This window comes from Lacerta agilis, chromosome 5, assembly GCF_009819535.1.
Source record: "Lacerta agilis isolate rLacAgi1 chromosome 5, rLacAgi1.pri, whole genome shotgun sequence".
Taxonomy (NCBI): domain Eukaryota; kingdom Metazoa; phylum Chordata; class Lepidosauria; order Squamata; family Lacertidae; genus Lacerta; species Lacerta agilis.
The window spans coordinates 84,122,480-84,136,128 of NC_046316.1; the positions used below are offsets into that span (position 1 = coordinate 84,122,480).

Here is a 13,649-nt window from a genome sequence, read left to right on the forward strand (position 1 = left end):
GTGAGCATCTGCTTTTCATCACTGTAAACAAACAGTATGTGCCCATTTCATTGGACCAAATTTGTGTGTGTGTTGCATGCATACCCAGGATATGGTCTGAAGGAACTTGATTGCTGCTCACCAGGCCTGGGTGTGATCAGTGTCTAGGTGGGTGACTGCTTGAGGAATCCCATGTAGGCTCCTTTGGCTCCATGTTGCAAGAAAAGTGGGATATAACATGTAAGCCAATAAAGAAAAAAGTGTGTAGGCATTTGTGTGTTATAAATTACAGCAGCAGTCCCAGGGCTGGATTTAGGTTTGATGAGGCCCTAAGCTACTGAAGGTAATGGGGCCCTTTATATCTCCAGCTGTCCTTTCTCAACATTTGTTGAATATATGTGTACAGTGGTACCTCTGGTTGCGAACGGGATCCGTTCCAGAGGCCCGTTCACAACATGAAAAGCCCGCAACCTGAAGCACCGTATCTGTACATGTGCACGGCGTAATTCAACACTTCTGCGCATGCGCAAAGCACGATTTAGCACTTCTGCGCACACGCCGAAACCCATTCCGGTACTTCCGGGTTCGGCACATTCGCATCCTGAAAACTCACAACCTGAAGCAAGCGCAACCTGAGGTATTACTGTATATATATTTGTGTTGGATATATGCTATATGCTAATTTATGGACCTAATAGGTATCTAAAGCTATTTGCACATGTTGCCATGCAACCAGTCCATGCAGAATGTAGGCACCCTATATATAGAAATGAGCAAGCCAGTGATATTTTAGGGAGCAGGCTAGCAGGCAGGGCCCATTACTTACGTCATAGGAGCCTACACAACACAAAACACTGTTGCTGTATGTAGGTTTTATTTCATTTGTTTTTCATCCTATATTTTGGAAATGTGCATCCAGGTTTTTCCCCTTTTAATATATTTGGGGCCCTCTAAGAAAGTGGGGTCCTAAGCTATAGCTTGTTTAGTTTATATATAAATCCGGCACTGAGCAGTCCTATACATCAGGAATGGCTATATTTTTTGGCCTGGGGACCACATTGAGGGTTGGCTACTTCTTCAGGAGCTCTATGCCAGCATGGCACTCAACAGAAGGTGATTAGACACAGCACCAGGCTCTCTCTCTCTCTCTCTCTCTCTCTCTCTCTCTCTCTCTCACACACACACACACACACACACACAGAGAGAGAGAGAGACAGACAGATAGACAGACAGACAGACAGACAGAAGTGGAATTTTAGCTTCCTGAGGCAATGCTGGTGTAGAAGAAGAGGAATATTTCTTCTTAGCCCAGCATGGTGATTGGAAAAAAACAGGGGAAGTGAAGCCCTCTTCTTATCCTTTAAAAAAGGGACACTTCTCCTTTTGAAAGGTAGGAAGAGGTTCCCAACATGTGAAGACCAAACAATGACTGCATGGAAAAAGAACAAGCAGAAAATAGTCATAATAAGTTAAGTGAATTGTTGTATTAAAGGCCAGCATATAGCATTTAATTCGTTATTCTATGAATTTGGAGCAGGAATCTTAGGAGTGCACATGGAAACAGTATGACCAATTGCTATAATAATAATAATAATAATAATAATAATAATAATAATAATAATTGTATTCCGCCCTCCCCAGCTTTAAAATAAGCAACCTACATCAAAAAGTCACATTCAACAATCATTAGGATAGTATAAAATAATAATAATATCGCCATATAAACATTAAACAGAAATCCACTCAACAGTTACAATAAATAATTTCTAAACTATAAACTATATAATAATAAATGCTACACATTTACTTAGGAGTAAGTTCCAGTGAAGTCAGTGGATGTTACATTGTGTTGAGACAACACAATAGAATTGTGTATAATTTTTAATAGAAGTCACACCAGTGACCAGTAACCAGTATTTAAATCACAATCAAGGATAAATGCCATTTTAAGGCCAAACAGCGAGGGTGTTTCTCCCCAGCTCCTTGTAGGGCAACCACAAATGGAGAAAAGGGAAAGGGGGAAAGAGCACTGAACCCCCATGGCTCTTCGGTTTGAAGACTGGCCATCTTGCTTATTTATTGCTGCAGTTCACGTTGGCAGCAGATCACTCCAGCTCGCCTCTCTCCTTGCAGCCACTAGGAAGCGGGATAATTTAATGCCGAATAAGTTGCTCGAGTTGATTTATCAGCCAGTTCTTGAAAGCTGTGTGTTAGAAATGAATGACCTTGATCTGTGTGTTTGGATGAGAGGGAGGGAAAAAAGAAGAAGACATTTCTGCCTCCGGAAAGGCAAATAGAGAGACCCCGGCTCTAGGAAATAACGCAGCTGGCCGTTGCCACCTACAATATGTGCATCAGCTTTGCTCCTTCGGTGTTTGGGAGGGTCAAACCTACCCCTAGAGCAGGAATCTCAAGCATGGTGTCCAAATGCAACCACCCCCAGGTCTCTCTATCTGTTCCCTGGGACTCTTTCTGGGCCACACCCTCTTCCCAATACTATCAAATAATACTAACAGGCCACACCCTCTCTCCAGGCCACACCCCTCCCCAGGCATGCTGCACAACTTCCTGAATTGCTTTTCCCTAGCTGGAATGATAGAACTGTAGGGTTGGAAGGGACCATTAGCATCATCTAGTCCACCCCCTTTAATGTGGGAATCTTTTGCCCAACATGGGGCTTGAACCCACAACCCTCAGATTAAGGGTCTTACACTCTACCAGCTGAGCTATCCTTGAATTGGGACAATGCCTCTTGCTTGCCTGGATGGTCAGTGCAAAGATGTCTGTGTGCAGGAGTAAGAGTAGAGACCTCTGACTTGTGCATGGCTAGAATGCAGCCTGCTGTACAAAGGTAAGAGTCACGAGGATGCAGGTTCAATTTGCATGAGGGACAGCTGCATATTCCTGCGTTGCAGGGGGTTGGACTAGATGATCCCCAGGGTCCCTTCCAACTCTATGATTCTGTTATCTGTTGCCCCCTCGGCTCCACACGCTATGGGCATGCGGCCCCCAGGAGTTTCCCCGAGAGGGAATGTGGCCCTTGGGCTCAGAAACGTTCCCCACCCCTGCCCTATGGTTTCCACCTTGAAACCTGACTAACCCAGTAGCTGCAATAAATGTATGCCTCTGGCTGCATAAATGCAAGAGCAACGAACCCTCGTGACAACTTTGCAAACCTTAGCTTTATGAGATCAGACAAAGAAGTGGACGATGTAATGAAACTGATCTTAGAGACAGAGGAGCTGCGGGGAATTTCATTAAACAAAATTGCCAAGTTAACAGAAATGAGAAAGCTTATCTTACTAGTATTAGTGCCATGAAAATAATCCTCCTTTCCTTGAAGTGAAGTGACTGAAACTAATGAATTAACCAAAGCTAAGGAAAATGCCAGATTAAATCAACAAACTCTGTTGTATGCTTTAAAAAATTACAGCCGCTTGGCAGGTACTTTTCAATGACAGTGATTTCCTGCATGGGATGTTGTGTCTCTATCCCAAACCCAAAACTGAATTTTGTGCATCTCCCTCCTCCGGTGGAATTTATGAACACGAATTCCATGGGATATATGAAATTGCCTTATATGAGGTCATTGAATTGTCTACACTGACTGGAAGCAGCTTTCCTGAGGTCTCAGGCAGAATTTTTTCCTATCCTTTCCTAGAGATGCAAGGAATTGAATGTGGGATCTTTTGCGTTCAAATCATGTGCTCTACTGCTGAGATACAACCAATCTGCAAAGGAATAGCCCCCTGTCTTTCAGCAACAGATAGGGATTCAGTTCACCTTTAAAGGCTGGTCTATCTAATCTAAACTTTCTGAAACAACATGTTAACCAATTACAGCCATCCTTCCTAATTTGCTCTATTCTGAATTTTACGGTGCAGTTCTCCAGCCAAGTAACATGTACAAAAAATGTATATACTAGGTCAAAGGGGGCCTAAAATGCATTTATTGGTGAAAATTGCATCATAGTCAGAAAAACTGCTTTGACAAAATGTGCATGTTAGGAAGAAGTCACATACAAAAATGTGGTTATTGGGAGATATTTGTAGCAAAATGCTGGTGGACTGTCCAATGACTTTTTGAAATGAATTTGCAGACAGAATTGGAAATGCAGAGAACAGAATTTAAGATCTGAAAAAGGTGAAACTGAGAAAGGCCAAAAATAGACTGATTTGCTCATCCCTGCAAGCAAGTCTAGAACCACCCACCCACCCACCCACCTATTCTAAGCAGCTGCTTAGGAGTCTCAGGATGTTGGGTATTAATGCACCCAAATTCAACACCCAAGACAATGTGTTGTTAATTGGCTTTCATAGATACCATTATTTATTTATTCTGTTCTGAAATTCTGAAGCATTTCAGTATTGAAACGATTTCGTGTTGTTGTTTTTATAACAATGAATTCTGTGTTGAATTTGCAATGTCTTTTGTATGAAACAGCAATGACAAATGGTGCGTGTGGGACCATTAGGATGTGTGAGACAGCTTCCCCTCAGGTGACAGACATTTGGGGCTGCAGTACCCCACCTGCCACCAACAGTCTCCTAAAATAGCCCTGCTCTGTGCCCCCCACAAACTACTTACTGCCTTCCAGAATGGTGGAGGATGTTGGCCTGTCATCTCTGTGGGAGGAAGATTCAGCTGCCACTCTGTTCAGATTCTGTAAATGGAATAAGGAATAGGTAAAAGGTTAAGTCCAGTCAAAGGCGACTATTGGGTTGCGGCACTCATCTCGCTTTCAGGCCGAGGGAGCCGGCATTTGTCCACAAACAGCATTCTGGGTCATCTGGCCAGCATGACTAAACCGCTTCTGGCACACGGAGGACCATGACAAGTGCCAGAGTGCATGGAAACACCGTTTACCTTCCTGCCACAGCGGTACCTATTTATCTACTTTCTCTGGTGTGTGTTCAAACTGCTAGGTTGGCAGAAGCTGGGACAGAGCATCGGGAGCTCACCGTGTCGCAGGGATTCGAACTGCTGATCTTCCGATCAGCAAGCCCAAAAGGCTCAGGGGTTTAGACCACAGCACTACCTGCTCCCCTTTGTAAATGGAATGGGGAGGAGAAAGCGCAATCTCGCCCTTCACCTCGGGGAACAAAATGTCTTAGGCAGGCCCTAGACATGGAACAGGACACTGAAAATATTAACCCTCTAAATTAACAATTCATTGTTAATAATAAACAAAAACACGTATAAAAACAACCCCAAGCCCAATGCAAATACAGACTAGGATAACGATCGCCACTTGAAAGACTTTTGGGGAAAGGGTGGTCTTTAATTGCTCCTGAAAAGACAACAAAGATGGCACCTATCTGATGCGTATCAAAAGGTGGGCTCTGCCATGCTTAGAGTTGCCATATTTCAAAAAGTGAAAATCCGGACACAACAGGTTTTTTTGGCCAAAGTTTTTGAGCTATTTTTAAGGAAATTCTCCAAAATCTACACTTCCGACATGGGTTGCCACATCTAAGTGGTTTTCCACCCAGGTGCTGTTTCTGACGGCTGAATCCTGGCTGAATTTCCAGGAAATTCCGGGCATATGGCAGCTCTAGCCATGCTCAATGCTTGATTCCTACATAGTGCAGAATGGGCTTCCCAATGAGGTGGTACCTGTAGGAGGGCCTCTCCTGCACCACACAGTGGCCAGTGGAGCATATCAGTGGGTGAAATGATTATTCAGGTGTCCTCGTCTCAAGCTGTCTATGGCTTTGTGCACCAGGACCAGGACCTTGAACTTAGTCTGCCATCAAATTGGTAGCTGACCAGAATATAGAATTTTTTTAAAAAAATTCCCCTTTCCAGGATTGTCCTTCTTAAATTAATGGTTTGCATACCAGAATAAGAGGGACCCAGGTGGTGCTGTGGGTTAAACCACAGAGTCTAGGGCTTGCTGATCAGAAGGTCGGCAGTTCGAATCCCTGCCACGGGGTGAGCTCCCGTTGCTCGGTCCCAGCTCCTGCCCACCTAGCAGTTCGAAAGCACATCAAAGTGCAAGTAGATAAATAGGGACCGCTCCAGCGGGAAGGTAAACGGCGTTTCCGTGCGCTGCTCTGGTTCACCAGAAGCAGCTTTGTCATGCTGGCCACATGACCCGGAAGCTGTCTGTGGACAAACGGCGGTTCCCTTTCCCTATAGAGCGAGATGAGCGCCGCAACCCAGAGTCGGACACGACTGGACCTGATGGTCAGGGGTCCCTTTACCTTTACCTTTTATACCAGAATATCAGTCTAGTCGCTTAGCAATCTAGCTATATGAATTGTTCTTGAGTAGTGGCTTTCAAAGAAGTTAGCAAGCCTACGGCTATGTTCACCTCCGGATATAAATAGTATTATTTTAAGTGCAGTTGCGTTCCTATTATCATGTCGTACTGGACATGGCTGCCTTGAAGTGACAGCGACACGTGTGATTTATCCCTTGGATAAACACAGTGGTTGCAACTGGTAGGCTGTGCAATTCGGAAGTGCTTGCTAGTTTTATCTTAAACATCTTTCGACACCACTCCTAAGGAGAAGAAGGAGGGGAAATTACAAATGTTATCTCACTCAAGGGGAAACAGCAACACTTTTATTATCCTGCATTTCCAATTCGTTATGCAACCCTCCCCAGCTTGAATCAGGATGAATGATCTCATCTGGTTATTTTAAGTTGTTAAATAAATACAATTGGAGGCACCAGAAAAAAAGGGAACTTGGGAGATGCATACCGCTGATTGCTGAATTATACGGCAGGGTTTTCATTGCACAGGCTGCATGTAACTGGATTTTATTCAAAGTCATGTTATGCCGGATGGATATTTATTCTCCAGACTTGGATTGAATGCAGTAACATTTCTCTGCGTAACCAATTGCTTTCCATAATGGGCACCAGTGGATTTTTAACGCTTGTAAATTATGCTTCTGCCCTGAAGCATTCATGTACTCAAGCTGCCTCGCTTGCTAGAGTGAAACAGGGGTAGCTATGGCATGAGTAAAATGTTTCACACTTAGTTTATCACTGGGAGGGGAAGGGGCAACTCCCCTTTAACCCAACTGTGGGAAGACACCAGGTTCTGATTCATGTTAATTTACAAGGCGCTTAACAACTTGAGTCTAGGATACCTTAAAGTCTCCCTGATTCCTTATAACCCTGCCCTGACCTATCACTGAGGTTTTCCATGGAGTCATTTCTGGTGGCATCCCAGGGTTCAGATGCATGGCTTATAGCCACCAGGAGAAATTCCCCTCTTTGTTGAGTTTCTGGTGCTTGGCCAAGACCTTTTCAGAGCCAGTGTGGTGTAGTGGTTAAGAGCGGTAGACTCGTTATCTGGGGAACTGGGTTCACGTCTCCGCTCCTCCACATGCAGCTGCTGGGTGACCTTGGGCTAGTCACACTTCTCTGAAGTCTCTCAGCCCCACTCACCTCACAGAGTGTTTGTTGTGGGGGAGGAAGGGAAAGGAGAATGTTAGCCGCTTTGAGACTCCTTCGGGTAGTGGCAAAGCGGGATATCAAATCCAAACTCTTCTTCATTTCAGCAGCAAGTAAGGTTTTTTTCGGACTTCCTGGTTAATTTTAACCAATTATCTGAATTTGGAATCTTATTGCACACTGCTTAAAGACTAGGCATTGAGCAGCGTGTAAATATTTGGAACAAATAAACTGCAACCCCAAAGGCCCGCCAGTCAGAGCCAAGTGTTTACAGTAAGTGTGACTCAGAAGTGTGTTCTACCATGAGCGAGCACGTGGATCTGCCAGTCAGCCTCAACACATTTTTACCCATGGTGTGTTTCTCTTACTGCTCTCAGATGAACATCTAAATCTTGACCGCTTGCTGACAATGGCCAGCGCCCTGAGGGAGAGTGCCCAGTTGTTCCAGTCGGATGAGATGCGTCCAGCGAACGACCCGAAGGAGAGAGCTCCCACCCGAGTAAGAATGCTGAACGACGTCTTGCAAAGCCTCGAGAGAAACTTCTTAGTTCCACAGGTCCCTCCGGGATTTTACAGGTAGAAGATTCTCTCCGCTCATTCTTTGCGCCAACCGCTATGGTAATCTTGTTTGTTTTTGGCTCTCAGAGCTGCCTTTCCATGCTTGTGTATCTCAGCGAGAAGGCAAGATAAAAGCTCGTTTTTCACATTTTCCCAAACAGGAATAATCCTTTCAGGGGGGAAATGGCGGGGGGAATGAAATTGAAATTAAAGTTGTGTCATGGGAAGAGGTGTGATTAGAATGCAATTTGTAACATTTCTGTAGTGGTATCAGTGCTGAGCAGATATACTCCACTAAAGACACCCAAGGCTTCGTGGCAGCCTTTTGGAGCAACATAAGGCTTCTCTTCCTGGATCTAACCAAATAGTCAATAGATAATATTTGTCATCACAGCTGTGCTTTCCCTCTGCTCTCGGATGCAGTATCCTTCTGGGAACTGCAGGTGCTACTGCACTCATCTCCAGCTTGCAGAATCGTCTTATGTTCACTTCATTCTCTCCACCAGCTATGGCTCACCAGATACACATAGGCAACTCGTATATAGGACATGGTATTGTATTTTACCTTTGTTAGACACTTTGAGCAGCATTAGGTGGAAAGGCAGGATACAAATACAAATTAACAAAGCGCAAATGTGTGTGTGTGTTATGGGCATTTGGCCATTGTATGGTTAAAAACCATAAGGGACGCGGGTGGCGCTGGGGTCTAAACCACTGAGCCCCTTGGGCTTGCCGATCAGAAGGTCGGCGGTTCGAAACCCCACGACGGGGTGAGCTCCCGTTGCTCATTCCCAGCTCCTGCAAACCTAGCAGTTCGAAAGCACGCCAAAAAGTGCAAGTAGATAAATAGGTACCACTCTGGTGGGAAGGTAAATGGCGTTTCCGTGCACTACTCTGGTCTCAGTGTTCTGTTGCACCAGAAGCGGCTTAGTCATGCTTGCCACATGACCCGGAAAAACTGTCTGTGTAAAGTGAGATGAGCGCCGCAACCCCAGAGTCATCTGAGACTGGGCTTAACCATCAGGGGTCCTTTACCTTTACCTTTACCTATGGTTAAAAAAGCACACATATGCATTTATCTATATTTTGTGTGTGTGTGCTCCTATTTCTTAGCAGATCCATTTTGCTATCGTGGTGAATCACCATTACTGAGGAATAAATAGTTCTATAAATATGTCGCACCAGATTGAAAGTTCTCAATACCGCCTTGCTTCTTTTTTTGCCTTTCAGGAAGTGGAAGGATTGTATGGGGGGGGGGGGCTGCACTCCTAGGCAATGCCTTCACCCGGCTGTCATTTTTATTTTTCCAACAACGAGCCTAGAGCCAGGGGTGGAGAAATGGGTCCAGATAATTATCTCGTCCACCCACCATAGCACCGGCCAGCTGTCAATCACCTGATATCTCTACATAGCAGGAACATGTAAAACATACCAAAGAGTTCACAAACTGAAAAAGCTGTATAATGGGTCACTCTTAATAGCAGCCGCCTCGGCATGATGTAATGGAGAGATGTCTTTTTTTCCCCAATAGGGATAAAAACAGCACCAGGGAAGTCAATGCTGTGTGGATTAAACTACCTTTCCGCCAGAGTCACTGCCCCAGTCTAATTTAAACCCTTTGCAGCAACTACTTTTAAGATGTTTTAAATGTATATACAATGTGGAACAATGCAACTATAGATCTTCTGAGTCATCTGTATTCTGGCCTTAACAGCATGCACATAACAACAAGATTCAGATCCACAACCACAAACTATGTATGTCTTAGAGAAGCCATTGGGGTGTTTTTTTTTTCTGAACACCAATAAGTACACAATACTGATCATGGGAATAATAACACTGACATACCTTTCCCTGTTGTAAGAACTACAGAGATGATGTGGTATGAGCAAGCATGAAAAGCACTGTATATATAAAAACAGAATTTCATTAATAATTTCAGAGGCCTTAAAGTATTTCTGGGAGAAAACACCCTTCGTTTTATTTTTCTTGTAATTCTGAAAACTTACCAAATAGCCATGCATTTCTATTTACACAAAACGTGTGATCTGTCGAGTCTAATAAGAGTTGGCAGTGCATTTTGTATATTTCAGATTGAGGTTTACCTTTTTAAAAACAAAAACAAAACAAAACAATTTTGGTAAAGCAAACAAGGAAGAATGGGTGGGGGGAGAGAAATCTCTCTCCCACAGTAGAGACCTTGTTTTGCACTGTGTTTCAGCCCGAAGTAGAGATTTACGAGTGAGTTATAAACCTCTGAAATAGTGGTTTATAATGGAAACGCTGGCAGACCTTTAACTATAGCAGCACAAACAGTGCTGCAATAAATACTCGACTTCATCTGTAAACAGAAATTTAGGATGCAGTTTGCAGCCTTGACCTTCAGGCTCCAACTGTGTTTAGATAATTAAGATTCCATAAATACTGTAATTTACTGCCTTCTGAAGGAAGAATATGTGCCCATAATAAAGCACATATTCTCCAGGGTGGGGGGTGAGGATTGTTTCCTGTATATTCATTGGGACTTATGTTCTCCAGTTTAGTCACAGTGCTTGACAAAAGTGCAGGCATTGTTTCTCAATCACCATCAGCAAGCCTAGTCGCCATCATCCGTTTCCAGCATCATGGAACTGCCACTTTTAGTTCAGACAGCAAATCCATTTGAGAAAGGAGGAGATTTGGTTTGGTGCAATGCTGGATTTGCTGCATCAGTGATGACCAGAAGACATTATTTCACCTTCCTTTGGCTAATTCACTGGAATTATTTATTTAGCTAAACATTTTATACACTGCTTAACTGCAGTAGTCTCTAAATGGTCTACAAGGATAAAATACCAAAAATAAAAAATCAGTTAAAACTATAAGAAGAGTTTGGATTTGATATCCCGCTTTATCACTACCCAAAGGAGTCTCAAAGTGGCCAGTGTGGTGTAGTGGTTAAGAGCGGTAGACTCGTAATCTGGGGAACCGGGTTCATGTCTCCGCTCCTCCACATGCAGCTGTTGGGTGACCTTGGGCTAGTCACACTTCTCTGAAGTCTCTCAGCCCCACTCACCTCACAGAGTGTTTGTTGTGGGGGAGGAAGGGAAAGGAGAATATCAGCCACTTTGAGACTCCTTCGGGTAGTGATAAAGCGGGATATCAAATCCAAACTCCTCCTCCTCCTCCACTTCTTCTTCTTCTTCTTCTTCTTCTTCTTCTTCTTCTTCTTCTTCTTCTTCTTCTTCTTCTTCTTCTTCTTCTTCTTCTTCACATTCTCCTTTCCCTTCCTCCCCCACAACAAACACTCTGTGAGGTGTGTGGGGCTGAGAGACTTCAGTGAAGTGTGACTAGCTCAAGGTCACCCAGCAGCTGCACGTGGAGGAGCGGGGACGCGTACCCGGTTCACCAGATTACGAGTCTACCGCTCTTAACCACTACACCACACTGGTACAATTGAAGTACAATTAAAATGCCTGCTGGTGACGGAGGTTCAGTAGGAAGGGCAGGGCATGTTTGACCTTGACCGGAAGGGAGGTACATAAAATTGGGCGTGCAATTGGACATCCCAGTTTGTGGTGGATCTGGGCTGTGCATCTGAGCCATGTGGAACCACTAACAGCGACTCCCCTGAATACTTCAGTGATTGGTCAGGGATGTAAGCAGTTAGGTGGTCTTGAGGGTATCTTGGACCCAAATTGTTAAGGGCCTTGTAAATTAATACAAGAAACCTGAACCTGGTTTGGTAGTACATAAGTAGTCAGTGCCCTAGAATTATACAGTATGCTGGCCATAGTCTGCTCCCATCAGTGGTCTAGCTGCAGTGTTTTGCACCAGCTGGAGCCTCTGGGCCATGCCCAAGAAAGGTTCACAATTTAAGGTTATAACTTTCGTTCTGGATTATTATTTTTTTCATCTGGTGCTGAAGTGTCTTCAAAGCAATCCGTTACAATCTAATCCAGGCTAACAGGATGGACCCTCTGGAATTTGTCACATGTGCACAAGTGCACACACATACACATGAATTTGTAAATCTGTGCTTGGCTACCCAGAACTTAAATACATGACCTTTCACACACCCTTTCAAACACATGCATTTTGAGAGGACCCCTAACTTGCCAGAGAGAGAGAGAGAGAGAGAGAGAGAGAGAGAGAGAGAGAGAGAGAGAAGACCTGAATACAGGACAAATTGTACCAGTACAGGATGTAGCATTTTATATTGAAATACAGGACAATCCTGTATTATATAGGACCGGTGGCAACCCTTGGTCACTTCTTAAAATAACTGAGCACCACAGAAGACACTTCCATATGGTTGACTCCCACATGGCTCCTGCAATAGTTACTTCCCAAATCAACATTGCTCCACTGGTATGTCAATTGTGCAGCCAATGTGATTATTCCAAACAGGCCCTCGGTCATTGTAAAGTTGAGGTGAATCAATCTGGATGTGAGGTAAAAGAGTACTCCCATGCAGTGGTCCCAGTTGGGTGGTGCTGTGGTCTAAACCACTGAGCCTCTTGGGCTTGCCGATCAGAAGGTCAGCGGTTCGAATCCCTGTGACGGGGTGAGCTCCCGTTGCTCTGTCCCAGCTCCTGACAACCTAGCAATTTGTAAGCATGCCAGTGCAAGTAGATAAATAGGTACCACGGCGGTGGGAAGGTAAATGGCATTTCTGTGTGCTCTGGTGTTCATCACGGTCCTCTGTGTGCCAGAAGCGATTTCGTCATGGTGGCCACATGACCTGGAAAGCTGTCTGTGAACAAATGCCGGCTCCCTTGGCCTGAAAGCAGGATGAGCGTCGCAACCCCATAGTTGCCTTTGACTGGACTTAAATGTCCAGGGGTCCCTTAACTTTTACCTTAGTCTAGTTTGAAATGTCTTGGTGCCAAAGCCACTCAATGAAATCTGGCTAATAAGCCATAAATGCTGGAAGTCAACACCAGTATCAGGCAGTCAGCACTGGGGACCACAGTGTGGAGAGAGCTCAAGAGGCCTAATTCTGCTGAGGGAATTAACCTGTGTCTAGGTAACGGGCAGATGAATCTGCTGGTTTTGCTTTCTCATCCCTCCCCCCCAAAAAAATCTTTAATTCAGTTAGGAAATATGTTATTTGTTAGTATTTCACTCCTCCATTGCTGATGTGTGATTGTTACATCACATATCTGTGTTTACCATCCCTTTAAGCAAAACTAAGTAGGACTCTGGGGAAATGGGGGCTTCTGAAGCAATTGAGAAGGAGTTCTAGAACTTCTAGAGTTCTCTTTCAGGCCTCTGTTAAACTGAGTGAATAATTCTGTCAGAAAATAAAAGTTAACTTGTTCACCATAGTGTAACCGATACAGGAATCTTAAACTAATTAATGAATACGTAAATATAGAAGAGCCTCTGTTTGCTTTGGTATTTTTGCTGCTGATAATAATTTTGAAAGACAGTGCAACAGAAAGGCACCAGAATTTCACCCCATATATATATATATATATAGAGAGAGAGAGAGAGAGAGAGAATACATTTATGCTGTGTTCCAAATTACAATCAAATTGTCAAATAACTTTGGACTCCTCCCCAGCACTGGGTTTCCCCAGTTTCCCAATTAATGCTGCATATTATAGTCTCCACACATACCTTCTCCACACTGTTTTCAGACATAAATTTTCCTGCTGTTCTTACTCTAAAGCTACTCGTGTTTTACTATACTTGCAATATATATATTTTTAACAATC

General features: G+C 44.0%; 1 protein-coding gene across 1 annotated transcript in view; it reads left to right on the forward strand.

Moving 5' to 3' along the window:
* The window catches only part of NAALADL2 (N-acetylated alpha-linked acidic dipeptidase like 2), a 506,548-nt gene that overhangs the window by 461,071 nt on the left and 31,828 nt on the right, over positions 1 to 13,649 (forward strand). The window contains 1 exon segment of the mRNA XM_033150674.1: positions 7,767 to 7,965. Coding sequence (XP_033006565.1) covers positions 7,767 to 7,965 — 199 coding nt within the window.